Source organism: Natrix helvetica (assembly GCF_964273705.1).
Source record: "Natrix helvetica genome assembly, chromosome: 2".
In the NCBI taxonomy this organism is placed as follows: domain Eukaryota; kingdom Metazoa; phylum Chordata; class Lepidosauria; order Squamata; family Natricidae; genus Natrix; species Natrix helvetica.
Window position 1 is genome coordinate 128395510 of NC_138552.1, and position 14444 is coordinate 128409953.

Sequence of the window (14444 nt, forward strand, 5' to 3'; positions counted from 1 at the left end):
GCAGCTCCGTGGAGGACGGGAGTGCGCGTGCGCACAGCCTTGCACGGGCGAAGCAGCGTTTTTGTTGTTGCCACTGAAGGAGGAGGTTTGGCCGTCGGCGGAGGCTTTTCGAGTTGGAGGAGCGAAAGAAGCGACCTACGATTGCAGGCTCTTCATTGGTCTCCCGGGTAAAGATTATTATGCTTTACCCTCCTTTTCAGCTTTCCGGGTTCGGGGCCAAGCAGTTTTGCTGGGCCTGAAATTGCTGTTGTAAGTGATTGCGTGAAATGGTCCCCCTATCTTGCGAGGACAGAATCGGGCCCAGCGCACCCGAGTTATGGATCGTCTGTATGCTGAGGGCGGCGGGGGTGTGTGCGCTTTCCTTTTACAGACGCCACCGCTCTTTACTTCGGGCGGGAAATGGTATAGCAACTCTTGCAAGTTGATAGCAACTGGAGAGTGCCTTTGTTTTGCAGCCCTGCCTTCCTGCTTCGGTTTGGGCATCTCAAAACTGTTTGCAAGTGAAAGCAGCAGATTTCGCTGGGTAGCAAAACGTGGAAAAAGGGAGCGGGTATGTGTGTGTGGGACTTCTGGCTTTCCGCCTGGCTTCACATGAATTTGCTTTGGTAAAAGCGTACAGCATGTATGTGTGGCTCACCCCCCCCCCCCCGTATCCCATTCCTCTTTGTCGGCCGAGTCTCTCTCAGTTTTGTTAAATGCCAGCGGTCTTTCGGGTGGCAGTTCAGATCGTGCAGTTGACCATCTGTGGAGCTTAATGTTTTCGCCGAGAAACAGAATTCCTCCGACGGCCGTCAAAAGTCTCCAGAAATGCGGGGAACGCTACGAATCCAAGGGCTTGGTTAGTGGGTGGGAATGATTGACAGCTCGATTCTGTTAGCAAAGGGGAAAAAAAACAGAAGACGCATTGTAAAGCAAAAGCATTTATTTTCTTCTCTCTCCCTCAACCTATTCCGGGTTGAATTGTGTACGATGAAAGAAAGAAAGAGAAAGAAGCTGCTCTATATATCGTGCAAGAGAATTATAGAAAAATGAACTCCAACACGGTATTAAGCCGATATTTTATGAAGACCGTAGGAAATAATAAGCAGGCCTAAAAGTTTACGGGAACTGTTCATAATGGCTAAAAATGTAGAATTAAACTGGAAAATGTGGTTTGCTTATGCACAGTTAGAGTGTTCTTGATTGGAGTGTGGAAGAAGTCTATAGACATGCAAATTGTACTATAAAACCCCTTCTAAATCTGGCTGAGCAGAATTGACAAAGGAACAAAAGCTGATCTTAAGCCTTTTCAAACCATGTAATATGCAGCTGTTAATTTAAACTGTTTACATGTTAGTAAGTTGTTATAGCTTTGGGTAGGTGCAAAATTGATTATCCCCCAAAAAGTGGAAATACAGGTAGTCCTCGACTTACAACAGTTCGTTTAGTGACTGTTCAAAGTTACAACGGCACTGAAAAAGGTGACTTATGACCATTTTTCACACTTGCAACCATTGAACACTCCCATGGTCATGTGATCAAAATTCAGATGCTTGGCAACGGACTCATATTAGTATCCTGGGATCATGTTTTCATCCCCCATAACCTCCTGACAAGTAAAGTCAGTGGAGAAACAAGATTCACTTAATAACCAAATGATGGTGTTAACAACTGCAGTGATTCACTTAATAACCATGTCAAGAAACGTCATAAAATGGGACAAAACTCAAGAAATGTCTCACTTAGCAATTGAAATGTTGGGCTCCATTGTGGTTGTAAATCAAGGACTACCTGTAGTTTATTTGCTGTCCCTAAATTGAATCAGAATTAACTAGGGCTGAAAGAATGCATACTGTGGAAATCATAGTCTTGGATGGTATACAATTCTCTTCCCCTGTCAAACTTTATTGTAGAATTAAATCCTATAGAAAATCAAATAGATATATGGGTGATCTCAAAAAAGTTGAGTCTGGGATTGAGTCTGTTCTACAATGAAATACCAGGATTATAGGATAAACCGGAAAATTTGTTTTCTCAGTATTTTTTCAATAGCAAGAAACTTCTTTATATGCCATATTTTTCGGAGTATAAGATGCACTGGAGTATAAGACGCACCAAGGTTTTGAAGAGGCAAATTTTTAAAAAAGTAGATAGGTAGATAGAGGGATAGAGAGGGAGAGAAAGAAAGAGAAATACAGTAGGTAGGTAGAGAGAGAGAGAGAGAGATACAGTAGGTAGGCAGAGAGATAGAGGGATAGAGAGAGAGAGAGAGAGAAATACAGTAGGTAGATAGGGAGAGAGAGGGTAGGTAGGTAGGTAGATGTTTCCAGATGTATTTATCCATGTGCTGGAGAAGGAAATTGCTGACAAACCTTAAGACTTTGTTTCTGCTGGCACAGCACTTCATCAACATAATTCTCATCAGTTAAAGAGCTTTCCAAAAGGAAAAAAAAAAGTTTTTGCACTCTGCAAACCTCGGATAAACGGGCCTGTTTTTTTTCAAATAAAAGGCATGAACAGCCTTGGGGGGGGGGCCTTGCAGAGTGCTCCTGGGGGGTGCCCCCCAAAACAAGAAAAAAACGGCCTGCTTTTCACGAACACGGGCCCGTTTGTCGTCAAGACAATTGCATGCATAGCCTTACGGAGACTTATAGAGTGCTTCTGGGGGCTGGGGGGCAAAATTGAGCAAAAAAACAGGCCGTGTTTTGCTCATTTCTGCCCTCTCCAGCCCCCAGGAACTCTCTGAAAGCCTCCTACAAACTATGCACGGCCATTTGTGTGAAGGAAGCAGGGCTTTGGGAGGCAAAATATACTGTATTAGATGTATAAGATGCAACCACATTTTCAGCCTCTTTTTTGAGGGAAAAGGGTGCATCTTATACTCTGAAAAATACGGTACTTCAGAGAACTGGTAAATACCACCTCTGACTGGTTCCACCCCATCTATTCTTTGCCTCCCAAGTCCCAATTGATTTGGAAGAAATGTGGATTTTGCAGTAACTTTCCCCTGGAGTGGGGAGGGAATGGAGATTTTACAGTATCCTTCCCCTGCCATGCCCACCATGCCACACCCACAGAACCGGTAGTAAAAAAAATTGAATCTCACCACTGCATGGAATCTATCTTTTGGGTCATAGCTGTGGACTTGAGATACAGTAGAACAAAAATATAATGGTGGCCTTTATCAGATGCTTTTTCTGGTGGCTTTGGTCCTTAAAGATCCCTACTGAAAAGATCCCAAGAAAGCTTATCATGTCATAATTTAGTATCTAGATTCTGTTTTTTTCATGCATAAAGAGGGTCCCAAAATATTCTGTATGTTATAATTGTCATTGTGAGCAGCCGAAGCTAATAATAAGAGGACTGGCCTGTTGAGCCAGATTAAAGGATCTCACTTCATGATACATTAGTCCCCCATAGTGGTTAGGTAGACGCCCTTAGAAGTGAACATATGCTGTCATTCTTCTATTCTACAACTGCTACCATGATATATATTGCCTTTTATTGAAGGTTAAATAGAGTCACAGAGGCTGTTTTTCCCCACCATGAATGTGTGAATCTCCTTTTTAAACTCTCTGTTTTAACTGTGCTGATGCAAAGCAAAAGCTGAGTTGAATGCCTAGAAAACATTCACATCAATTCAGTGCTTTGCATTAGTAGGAGGAAGAAACAGAGGGCAAAGAATCTAGAATCTGGAAGACTTCCTCCAGCTGTAATACAAGAGGGTCCTTCTTTTGAAACAAGGCAGCACTGCCCGGTAGCTTCCCCCAGAGAGCTCATTTGCCAACTCTTTCCAAGTGTGAATTGAACTTTTCACAGAATGCTAATCTCTGGTTAGCATTTGAGCTGTTGCCATTGATTTTGCTTGCAGGAATGGGCAAATACATAAAGAGGAGGTTGTTGTTCAGAAAGACTCATTGTAACTGCTCATATCAGGGAAGACAAAACTTTGCCTTGATAATAATAATAATTGTGAGTATGTGCTGAGAAGTTCTTTGGTGAAGTCCTGGGAGATTAAATGGAGTCCATGTGGCCAGCATCAATTTAGCACAGATCTGAACATTCTGATACCTCCCAGGACGCAGCGTGGCTAATGGCAAAGACTTGTGGGAGCTTTAGTTCAGATGTCTGCCTAGTCCTACAGGAAGCAGAGGCGTCTTTGAGGGCTGGGTAGCTTTATAAACAGGGCTGGCATGAGAACTGTTCAGTTGCCAGCCAGCTTAGAGGTGTTATGTGGTAGTGAAGCAGATCATTGTTGAGGAAAGTAACAATAGCCACACCATATTTGAGGTGGTACTTGGTAGGCATTAATACTGCAGTTTTGATTGTACACAGGCAGTACATAAAGACAAGCATGGAATGAAACAGAAATGGTCATTTTAACAGAGGCTGTTTATAAAAGGCCTAGCTTTCACCATAGGTAAACATCTTCCAACATGTTTTTATGACTAGTTTTTCTTTTTCTTTTCCTAATTACTTGCATAGGGATTATTCTTTATACTGTTTATGTTGTTCGTATTTGTTGTCATGGATTGCACCAGTGAGGCTAAAACCAATTTCATTGTATACATGATGTACAGTGACAATAAGGACTACACTATGTGTGCCTTCTGAAAGAGCAAATCTGTCAGGAAGCTGTATCCCGTGTTTAACTCTTCCTGATAGATTTGCTCTTTCAGAAGGCACACATAAAAAAAAATACATTGGAAGATGTTTACCTATGATGAAATCCAGGCCTTTTGTTTCTAATCTTTCCTTTGACCACACTGGTGACAAGTGTACTGTTCTCTGATTAGTGGGGACCCACACAGCAGTTTCCCTAGAAATAAATCCATGACTGAGCACTATCTTGTTCATCCTTTAGCTCCAGGCCAATAGTCCCAGTTGTTCATTTCTTCTTAAGAAACGAAATTTGAGTAAAACTACAGCCTGCGGAAGTGAATTATTTAATTTGAACCAGAAAATGTAATTGGCTGGATTTTTTTGGGGGGGGGGGAGTGTCAATTCCTTTGTTTCTTTTTGAATATCTCCAATTGTTGTCTCCCCTTCTCTGCATCCTTCCTTTTCCTTTGGTTTGGCCAGTTTTGACAGAGAGACCTGTTTGAAAGAACATGGAAGCAAGTGTTTCCTGTCTGATGACAATATAGCCGGAGATGGCAGATAGGGAGGGCAAAGTTGAGGATGTTCCTACATCCTATAAGAGGAAGCAGGAAAAAGATTTGAAGGCTGCTGGTGTGGTTTTGGCACCTGTGTGGTGATGATATGGACATCAGCTCTGAAAAAACATTAGTCAGTTTGGAACTGGTGTTAGCATAACTTTTAAGGAATAACCTATGTTCAGCCTTTGTACTAAACAATGCATTATATTTAGACTATGTATTTAGAATAGTTACATCTATAGCAAACCATGATGTAACTTTCACATATGCTGGGTTCAGTGGATGTCTGATAAAATCCTTATGTGAATAGCACAAAGTTCATTAGATTTGGTCTCTGTTTCAAAGGGATCTATGTGCTAAGCCAGGCCTTTATAGCATTAATTAAACATTGTTGAAATCAGCTCTAAAATAATCAATTCATGGCCTTCCATAACAGCTTCCTTTTCCTCTCTTCTGTCTATCCAGAACTTCAACCCAAGTGAACATGCATCCAAGTTTAAAATCAATTCGGTCTTCACATGAAGTTCAGTCCCACTGAAGATAGCGCCCAGGAGAGGGCATAACAATGCAAGCTTAGTGCTTGGGAAATAATTATTTTGGTTTTTATGCCATTGTTTCAGATTTGTGATTAAGGTGCTGAAATTAAACAGATCTGTTTTATAGATGACTTCAGAGGTTAAAAAGACTCCTTTAGAGGCTGTATGAGGGAGAGATGTGATATTAGGGAAAGTCATGCGGGACCAGACTTGTGTTGTCTTGAGTTAATTAGGAAAAGTCATTAACTCTTGGATGCAGAAGATGAAAAGCGGGCATATAGTAATCCCCAATTTATAACTGCAATTAAGTCCTGAAATAATGGTCATTAAGCAAGTCAACATGAGACTGTGAGCAATTTTGCAAGATTTTTTGCAATGGCCCATAACAAATGCTGTGGTCTTTAAATGAATCCATTTTATCCAATGAGCATTTTTTGCCAGAAACATGAAGTAAATGCCAAACATTGCAGTCAAGTGATAGTGGGATGCTACAGACAGATGCTGTAAAAGTAAGCCAGTTGCCAAGAGCCCAAAATGCAATTATATGTCCATAGGGTGGGATCCTGTCAGAACTCCGGAACCAGGTTTTAAGTAATTTGGGGCGGGGAGGAAGGAGGAAAATCTGTCAGAACTTTGAATGCTTAAGCAAGGACTACCTGTAAAAGAATGGAGTACAAAAACTCCATAGCTATAGAGGAAACTGGTTGCAATATTTCTGGTGTTTTTGTGAGGAATCAAAAGCATAAATATTTTTGATGCCTTTTAACAGATTGTACAAAAGGAAACCAAAGTACTTAGAAAGGAGATACTGATTGACAAAATCCTTAATGGCAGTGACATGCAGCATTTTAGCAGAAGTGATTTGAACTCTGAAAAGCACCAGGTAAGAGTATTTTTCTCTTAATTATGCTAATCATCTTACTGAAAATAATATGGATTTTAAAAAAAATTAAATGTTGCTATTGGTGTAATGTATAGAGGTTTATAAAAGGGGTGTGTAACCTTTAGACACTTAGCAGGATCAGTATTTCTATGATGTACCTTGGGTGTTTTACATTAAAAAAAATGTATTCCTAGCATGACAAAGTTTCACTGATCCCTGACTTGTACACATCTGTAAGTAAAGATGTAAAAATAAATTTGTTTCCTCTTCTAAACAAGGGTAGGGCTAGGGCATCTTTCTTATATTTCACTCTGCACCTAGGTGAACAAAGATGCCAATGGAATGTTTAAGAGGAATGTTGGTTTTTAATCACAGATACGACGGTTGAAGGCTTTGATCAATGTAGGCTTTGATTCATGTAGTCTGTAGTGGCAAAAAGGAGAATGCTGGAAAAATAAGCACATGTGAAATCTTGGCAAACACTAAACTCCCTGATAAAATACCTGGAGTAAATAGTTGGAGCAATAGTTATGGCCATGTATATTATATATCTTCTCTCTTTGAAAAATTGAAACTTTGGTTATATGATACATTATATGAAGAAAGCTTAATTAATATAAAGCAGGTTGCCTCTGTCTCCCTCCTTCTGTCATCCATTTAGATTCTCCAGGGTTTTATTTTCTTCCTTTGGTTTTCTTTCATGTAGTAATATAACAAAAATATCTTAATTTATGGATGTTTTTATTCCAATACGTATTTAATTGGAAGAAGTATAGTTTTCTGTTTTAATAAATGATATTAGCTTTCTTCCGAGTCCTTGATTACAAGACTATCGTGGGTCTGTTCTTCCCAAAGAAAGTGTGAATCGTTCACAGCTTTGGCTCCGTCTGTACATCACACTAAGGTCTAAGACACCTTGGAGACAGTTATGTTGTTCCAGAATGCATTGGATGGCCCTGAGTGAAACAGAGTGGCTGACAAGCTTTGATTAGCTAAGCTTAGCACGATGTGAAAGTGTTGGATCTAGACTTCATTTTCCTGAAAGTACCAGAGAAGAAAGCCATTAGCTAAGTAAACCACAATATGCTTTGTCCTATAGAATAGCTTGTCCCTTGTTGCATGACTCCTGCAAATGGTTTGACAAACAGGATTTGAGTGACTATATTTGCATTTTCTTAGCTTTCTGTCATACATGATATGCAGATTGGTGCCATGTTTAAATCATAAGGAAGGATAAAATAATGCAGATTTTATATGAAACCTGATGTACCTTATGAATCTCTGGAATTCAGATGGCATATATATTTAATAAAATAAAATCAATATACCAATGGATATAGCAGTTATAGCTCCCCGCTTAAATCCATGTAAACATCAATTTAATTCTTGTGAGTTAAGCTAAAGGCAGTTAGCTACCCTGAATTAAATGTCCTGGAATATAACATTTCTTTTTTGTTTTCTCCTTTATGAAACAAACCGTTCAGGGGGATGGGGTGAAATGCTCTGATGGAACTAAGCCATTTCACAATATTCTGGAATTTCCAAGAGTTCTCCCAACAAACGCTCCAAGTTCTAGATTTCTTTGTCCTGCCACCAGGTCGGTTAGCAATCTTGATATGGACTGTAGGAGACAAGCACTAGTTATCCCTTATTCATCCACTCCAAGGCATTTACCAGGTAAAAGAAGCCCACATTTCAGTGCCAAAATGTCTGTATTGCCTAGAAATTTCAGTTCCTTACAACCTCTGGAGGACACTGGTTTTGAATCACAGGAACTGAAAAGATCAAGAAGTGTTTCAGCTACTGGAGCCTGCCCATCATATGAAATACCTATTCCTTGGTATCAAAACATCCTGACCGACTATGAAGAAAGTCCCAAACTGGGCATGCAGAAACTAATACCCGCAAGAAGCTGTTCTGTAGCAGGGCAAATGAGAAGGATGTCCACCTTCCAGGCTGATTACTGGGCATGTGCAATACCCGATTTTCTACCACCGTCGCCAGACCGTCAGTCCCCCCTTTGGAATCCTAATAAAGAATATGAGGACTTGCTTGATTATACTTACCCTTTACGGCCAAAATACAAGCTTCCCAAAAATCTCAAATATCCCACTGTTCACGATTCTGGAATTGATCTCGATAGCCTCTCCATTTCCCCCGAGAGTACCTTGAAGTCTGTGAGTATGTGGGACCAAGAACATCAAACCAGGGAGAGCCCTACCACACAGAGACTTTCAAATCCTTTCTTGAAAAAGCTTGAATGCTCAGTTCCAGTTTCTCACTACAGAATATCGCCCATTGGGAAAATGTCCCTGGCGGAGGGTGGAATTGACATTTCTGGAAGGATGACACCTAGTTTATCTCCTGGGTGCCCTGAGCCATCTCATTCCACTTTTGTAATTGAGGAGGAATACCACAAAAAGAGGCATGGGTGTTTTTTGAGGAGAAGAGCTGCTAGTGGAAACTTCTTGAGCTCCACAAGTGTACTGCCCTTACGGAAAGAATGGCCCAGTGATGATGAATATCTCTCCTTGCCGCCAAGACTCAAGGAGTTAGGGACATTGGCCCAGCAACTAACTGATCTTACACTGACTATAAAGAAACCTGAACTTGGCCAGGTACAGGATGACTTCCCCTGCATCAGTGTGAATGGAGAGCAGCTTCTGTCAGAGGTTCAAGGGAATAGCAGCGATGGCAATGAGAGTCAGTGGGAATTGTATTCTGACTCTTTCCATACATGTAATTTCCAAGAACCTGATGAGATGGACATTTTAAGGGATCAAACCAGCAAGGAGCAGGAAAGTGAGTCAAGAGAAACTGCTAGCACTGATTTTCTTGAAATAAGATGCCCAGAGTTCCTTTCTATCAAGGCAAAGAAGGACCATCACTCTCTTGCGCAGTGTATGAAGGTAATTTTTTTTTAAAAAAATCTCAATCTCATTGTTTTAAAATTAAACATACTATGTATATTTTAAAATTTTCATTGGGGTTCATTGTCTTTGTGAAAGCTCAGTTCATACTGTCAATCACTGCATTGCATGATAGATAGTTCAGAAGAATTAATAAGCTTTTCACATTACTATAAATTTAACATCTCACCTTGTGTGCTGGGCAGCATATCTTTTCCTCCTTTGACCTTCATGTATTCTTTTGTACAGGAATTAAGACCCTGTGTTGTGGCTGGTTTACATTTAGTTTAAATGGGAACATTTTACTATTCTGTGTTGTAGTACTTTCTGAGTTCCCAGGGATATCAATACATCCCTGGTATTGAATTCTAGCAAGAAGGTCAACTGCTTATTATATTCTGTCCAAATCCTGTTCTTTTAATTTGAGGATTTTCTCCATTGATGGACTATGGAATCTTCTACATCCTTAGTTTATCACAAATTAATATGATAATATAATAAACAGCTGTGTAGGGATTCGTGAAAAGCTAGCATACTTTCTGTATACAGTAGTTACATATTTGGGGGGCAGTTTCCCCCAGAACATTGTTGATAAACGTGCAGAGTCCCAAGGAAACGCTTGAAGTAGCTGCACTGAACTTCCAAGCCCCCAAGCACTTCAAAAAAGTGCTCTACTTGCACCTATACCATTTAGAAGATATTGCTTTGAATGAGGTGATACATTTGCAAAACGGCACTCTTGGTACGCTGCCCTGAAGAATTTTGTTCTCTAGAAAGCTTTTGTCACCAACCATATTTCACTTTCTACCTCCCATTTGATCCTATCAGTATGCCTCATTTCTGAATTTTGAATGTATGAAGGGCAGCCAACTTCAATGTTTTCAGCTGTAATTAGGAAACCACTGATGTTTCCCCATAATTTCCCATATGATTTTTCAGTAAGAAGAGTTCTTGACAGAAATTTGGAATAGTCCCGTTCTACATTTTTCTTTTTAATTTCAGAGATTTGGATTTTAGTGTTTTGAAATATCTAAGTATTTTGTAGAATTAAGCTAGCACTCTCTGGAATCTTGCAAACTTTGTGATGACCTTAGTAAATATTCCTATTTCCTCACAATTAATACATACAATAATCTGTGGCAATCGTCCAATTTAAACCGATCAAATCCACTGGTTCCAAATTTGAATGTAGCTTAATGAATACATTTTTCCTGAATTATCTATATAGGTGTTTTGCTGTCAGTTGGAAGAGCTCATTTGTTGGCTGCATAAAGTGGCAGACGTTATAGATGAATGGATTCCTCCCGAACGAAATGTTGAAAGTATTAAAGCATCATTTCAAAACTACCTGGTAACTAACTACATTCTCTCCTTGAATTTCAATAGTGGTGTTCATTTTTATTACACTTGTAATACATATATATTTATGCAGCCTGGGTAATATGTAAGCCTACATTTGCTAACTCTTTCTTGCAGCCCTTTGTAGAAGACATTGGAAAGATATGCTAACTCATCCTATGTATTTCTTTGCATTGGCAGAATTGATGCTTGAAAGTGGCAGTTAGATAGTTGTAAAATGGTGTGAACCCTTATCAAAATAATTAACACATAGAATAATACTGGTCTCCTTTGATGCCCTGTATGGAATACAGTGGTATTAAGCTAGAAACTGGGAGACTATGAATTCTAGTTCAGCCTTAGGCCCTAAACAGTTGGATGAACCTTTCTCTCTCAGACTAGGAAGGAGGCAAGGACTAACCAGTTCTGAAAAGCTTGTCAAGAAAATTGTAAAGACCAGTCCAAGCAAGTCACCAGAGTACACTGACTCAGAGGCACGGACAAAAAAAATATAAATAAATAAAACATGGAATTCATTTGCGGAATCTAACTTTAATGTCAGTAATGGTAATGCTTTATTGATCTGTTACATACTTTATTCTGGATGCTGATTCTAATTCTTGATGAGCTGTCTACCTAGAGAAGAATAGTTGTTGAGCAGATTAAAATATAAACAAAAATTTCAAAAGTACTTCATTCTATCACATGAAACCACTTAGCTTTTATCCAGTAACTGGACAAAACTACTGCTCTCTGACTATAATGTTGAAGAGTTTTTCTTTCATTATATACTGCATTTTTCTGAGTATTAAGACACACTGGAGTATAAGACGCAGCAAGGTTTTGAAGAATTTTTTTTTAAATGGTCTGTTTTTCGCGAAAACTTCTCCCCCCCTCTTTTTTCCCTTCAAAAAAAAAGCATGAATAGCCCTTAGGAGGCTTGTAGAGTGCTCCTGGAGGGCTGGGGTGGGAGCCAAAAACGAGCAAAAAATGGGCCCATTTTTTGTCAAAAAAGAGGCATGGATAGCCTTTAGGAAGCTTATAGTGTGCTCTTGGGGGGGGGGGGACAGGCCGTTTTTTGCTCATTTCTGCCCTCCCCAACCCCCCAGGAACTCTCTGAAAGCCTCCTACAAGCTATGCATGGCCATTTTGGTGAAGGTGGCGGGGTTTCGGGAGGCAAAAAATGCTGTATTCAGTTTATAAGACGCACCCAGATTTTCAGCTCCTTTTTTTAGGGAAAAAAGTCCGTCTTATACTCCGAAAAATACGCTATTTTTCAGAGTATAAGACACACTTTTTTCACTCAAAAAAGAGGCCTAAAATCTGGGTGTGTCTTAGACACTGAATACAGCATTTTTTGCCTCCCGAGGCCTGCCCCTTCACCAAAATGGCCATGCATAGCTTGTAGGAGGCTTTCAGAGAGCTCCTGGGGGGCTGGGGAGGGCAGAAATGAGCAAAAAATGGTCTGTTTTTTTGCTCATTTCTGCCCTCCCAGCCCCCAGGAACACTCTATAAGCCTCCATAAGGCTATGCATGCAATTTTCTTGACAAAAAACTAGCCAGTTTTTGTGAAAAACGGGCCATTTTTTGCTTGTTTTGGGGGGGCGCAACCAATGTTCCCTCTAATTTTTTTTCAGTGTGAGCGGAAAAGTATAGTGTTTTCATGCTTGAGCACCTAAGAGAGCAACAGTTTGAACTTCTGTCACATCTGCTGGATATTTGCACAACGTTCCAAGCGTCAAGCGCCAATTGCGAGTGAGGTTTCAGCCCGATGAATGCCAGGCATGAAAATGTGCCGCTCAAACACTATACTTTTCTGGTCACACTGGGAAAAAAAAGCCTCTCTGCTCAACCTTTACATTGTTAGACTGGCTAGAGAGAGACATGGCACCAACAGCCTGGGCCCTGGCATTTTGCAGGCAACCTGTCCCCTCACATTCCTTTGGAATGCAACCCATCACATCTGAATTAGATTTTGCCAATTATCCTATTAAAAGATAATCCTATTATTCTAAAATATGACTGTCAATATTAAAAACTGTAAATATTTAATGCTGGTAAATAATAGCAGTCATTGTTATTTAGTATGACTAAAATCTGTATTGATATATCAATATAATATCAATCAAAATTGACATAAACACTAAAATAACAATACAAATATATAATGTGGAGTATAAATGTAATAAATATAATATATAAATGCAATATAAATGTAATAAAATAATTTATCATGAAACTCCCCCTTGCCAAAACTATTTTGAATAAAGATATGAAATTAATCAAGTATTGCATTTATTTTTCAAAATGAATGAACTAATTTTTATTATTTCAGTTTTGTACCCCATATTTTCATCTCCAAGGCATTCAAAGCAGCTAACAGATTTTTCAAAAAATTGAAATCTACTTAAAAACTAGTGTTAACATCACCATAAACTAATTCAAAAAGCCTGGCTAAAAAGGGGATTATCCTTTTCTAAAACCAAAAAAGAAAGAACTGCTGTAGGATTGTATTCCATAGTATTTAATCAATGCAGAGCTTTCAAATGTAATCCAAATTATATATCTAAACAACATTATGAATTATTTAAATATCAGAAGATTAGAGCATTGTTTTTTCTGATCTCTTGGCAGAAAGGATGTGTACTGGCATTTAATGGAATTTAAAATGATTAAGTCCATGACACAAATTGAACAATAGGAAATCCAGGCCAGAATTTAGCAGCCCCAGGGGGAAAAAGTAGGTAAGGCCACTTTATAGCTAAATTTGATACCATTAAAAATTAAATAGGATTGAAATCTGTGGGTTATAATTTACCTAGTTGTGCCATGCCGTCCGCCCCACTCCTTTGGCTGGCGTTAGCCTGCTGCACCAAGGGGGCACGTAAGAGGAAAAAAGCCAGGAGGAGATACGCACGCAGCTAAGCACGCAGCAACCTCGGCGTCTAAGCGGGTGAGTCCACAGTATGCGCATGCCCGCCCGCACATCCGAGACAGGACATAAAAAGGGAAGGAAAGGCAGGGAGGAGACGACCGGACCCAGCCCCATTTAGGGCGCTGGCTTGCACGCAAGCGAGTACCCGGCGCAGGATGGGGAAAGGCTTTGTTGACAGGTCCGAAGCGTGGAGAATCAGGAGATGCCACCCACATGCAGCCGCATAATAAACCGCACCAATTCCACCCAAACTTTAAAAAAAATGTGTCCTGTTTAGCTGGAGGGGGTTTCGTTCGCGATTCCGCGGCTGTTCTGCAGAGTGCAGGGACTGCAGTCCGTGTCCGGTAAATGACACTGCGCGGCAGTGGGAAACCGCTGCACGGTATTTACTTGCCATGTGCACAGCCGCGCAGCCGCGCACCTTAGAGGGAACATAGGGCGCAACCCCCCAGGAGCACTCCACAAAACCCCCAAAGGCTATTCATGCCTTTTTTTAAAAAAATGGGCCCATTTTTTGGAGGTTTGCAGAGTGCAAAAAGTCCCTCCCCCCCCCTTTTTGGAAAGCTCTTTGATGAAAATTAGATTAAGTGCTATGCCAGCAGAAACAAAGTCTTAGGTGCTGCAGATTGTCAGATTTCCTTCTCTAGCACATGTATAAATACACCTGGAAACATCTACCTACCGTGTTTCCCGAAAATAAGACAG

General features: G+C 40.1%; 1 protein-coding gene across 3 annotated transcripts in view; it reads left to right on the forward strand.

Annotated features, from left to right (window-relative positions):
* CEP68 (centrosomal protein 68) overlaps positions 1–14444 on the forward strand; it is a gene marked incomplete at its 3' end in the record, with an annotated part of 27413 nt that continues 12969 nt past the window's right edge. The window contains exons 1-4 of one of the 3 annotated variants that reach the window (XM_081940863.1): positions 1–167; positions 6444–6557; positions 8042–9466; positions 10695–10817. In XM_081940863.1, the coding sequence (XP_081796989.1) occupies positions 6513–6557; positions 8042–9466; positions 10695–10817 (1593 nt within the window). In that variant the 5' untranslated portion in view covers positions 1–167; positions 6444–6512. The remainder of the gene's footprint in view (positions 168–6443; positions 6558–8041; positions 9467–10694; positions 10818–14444) is intronic. The other 2 variants (XM_081940862.1, XM_081940861.1) reach the window with 2 other exon arrangements.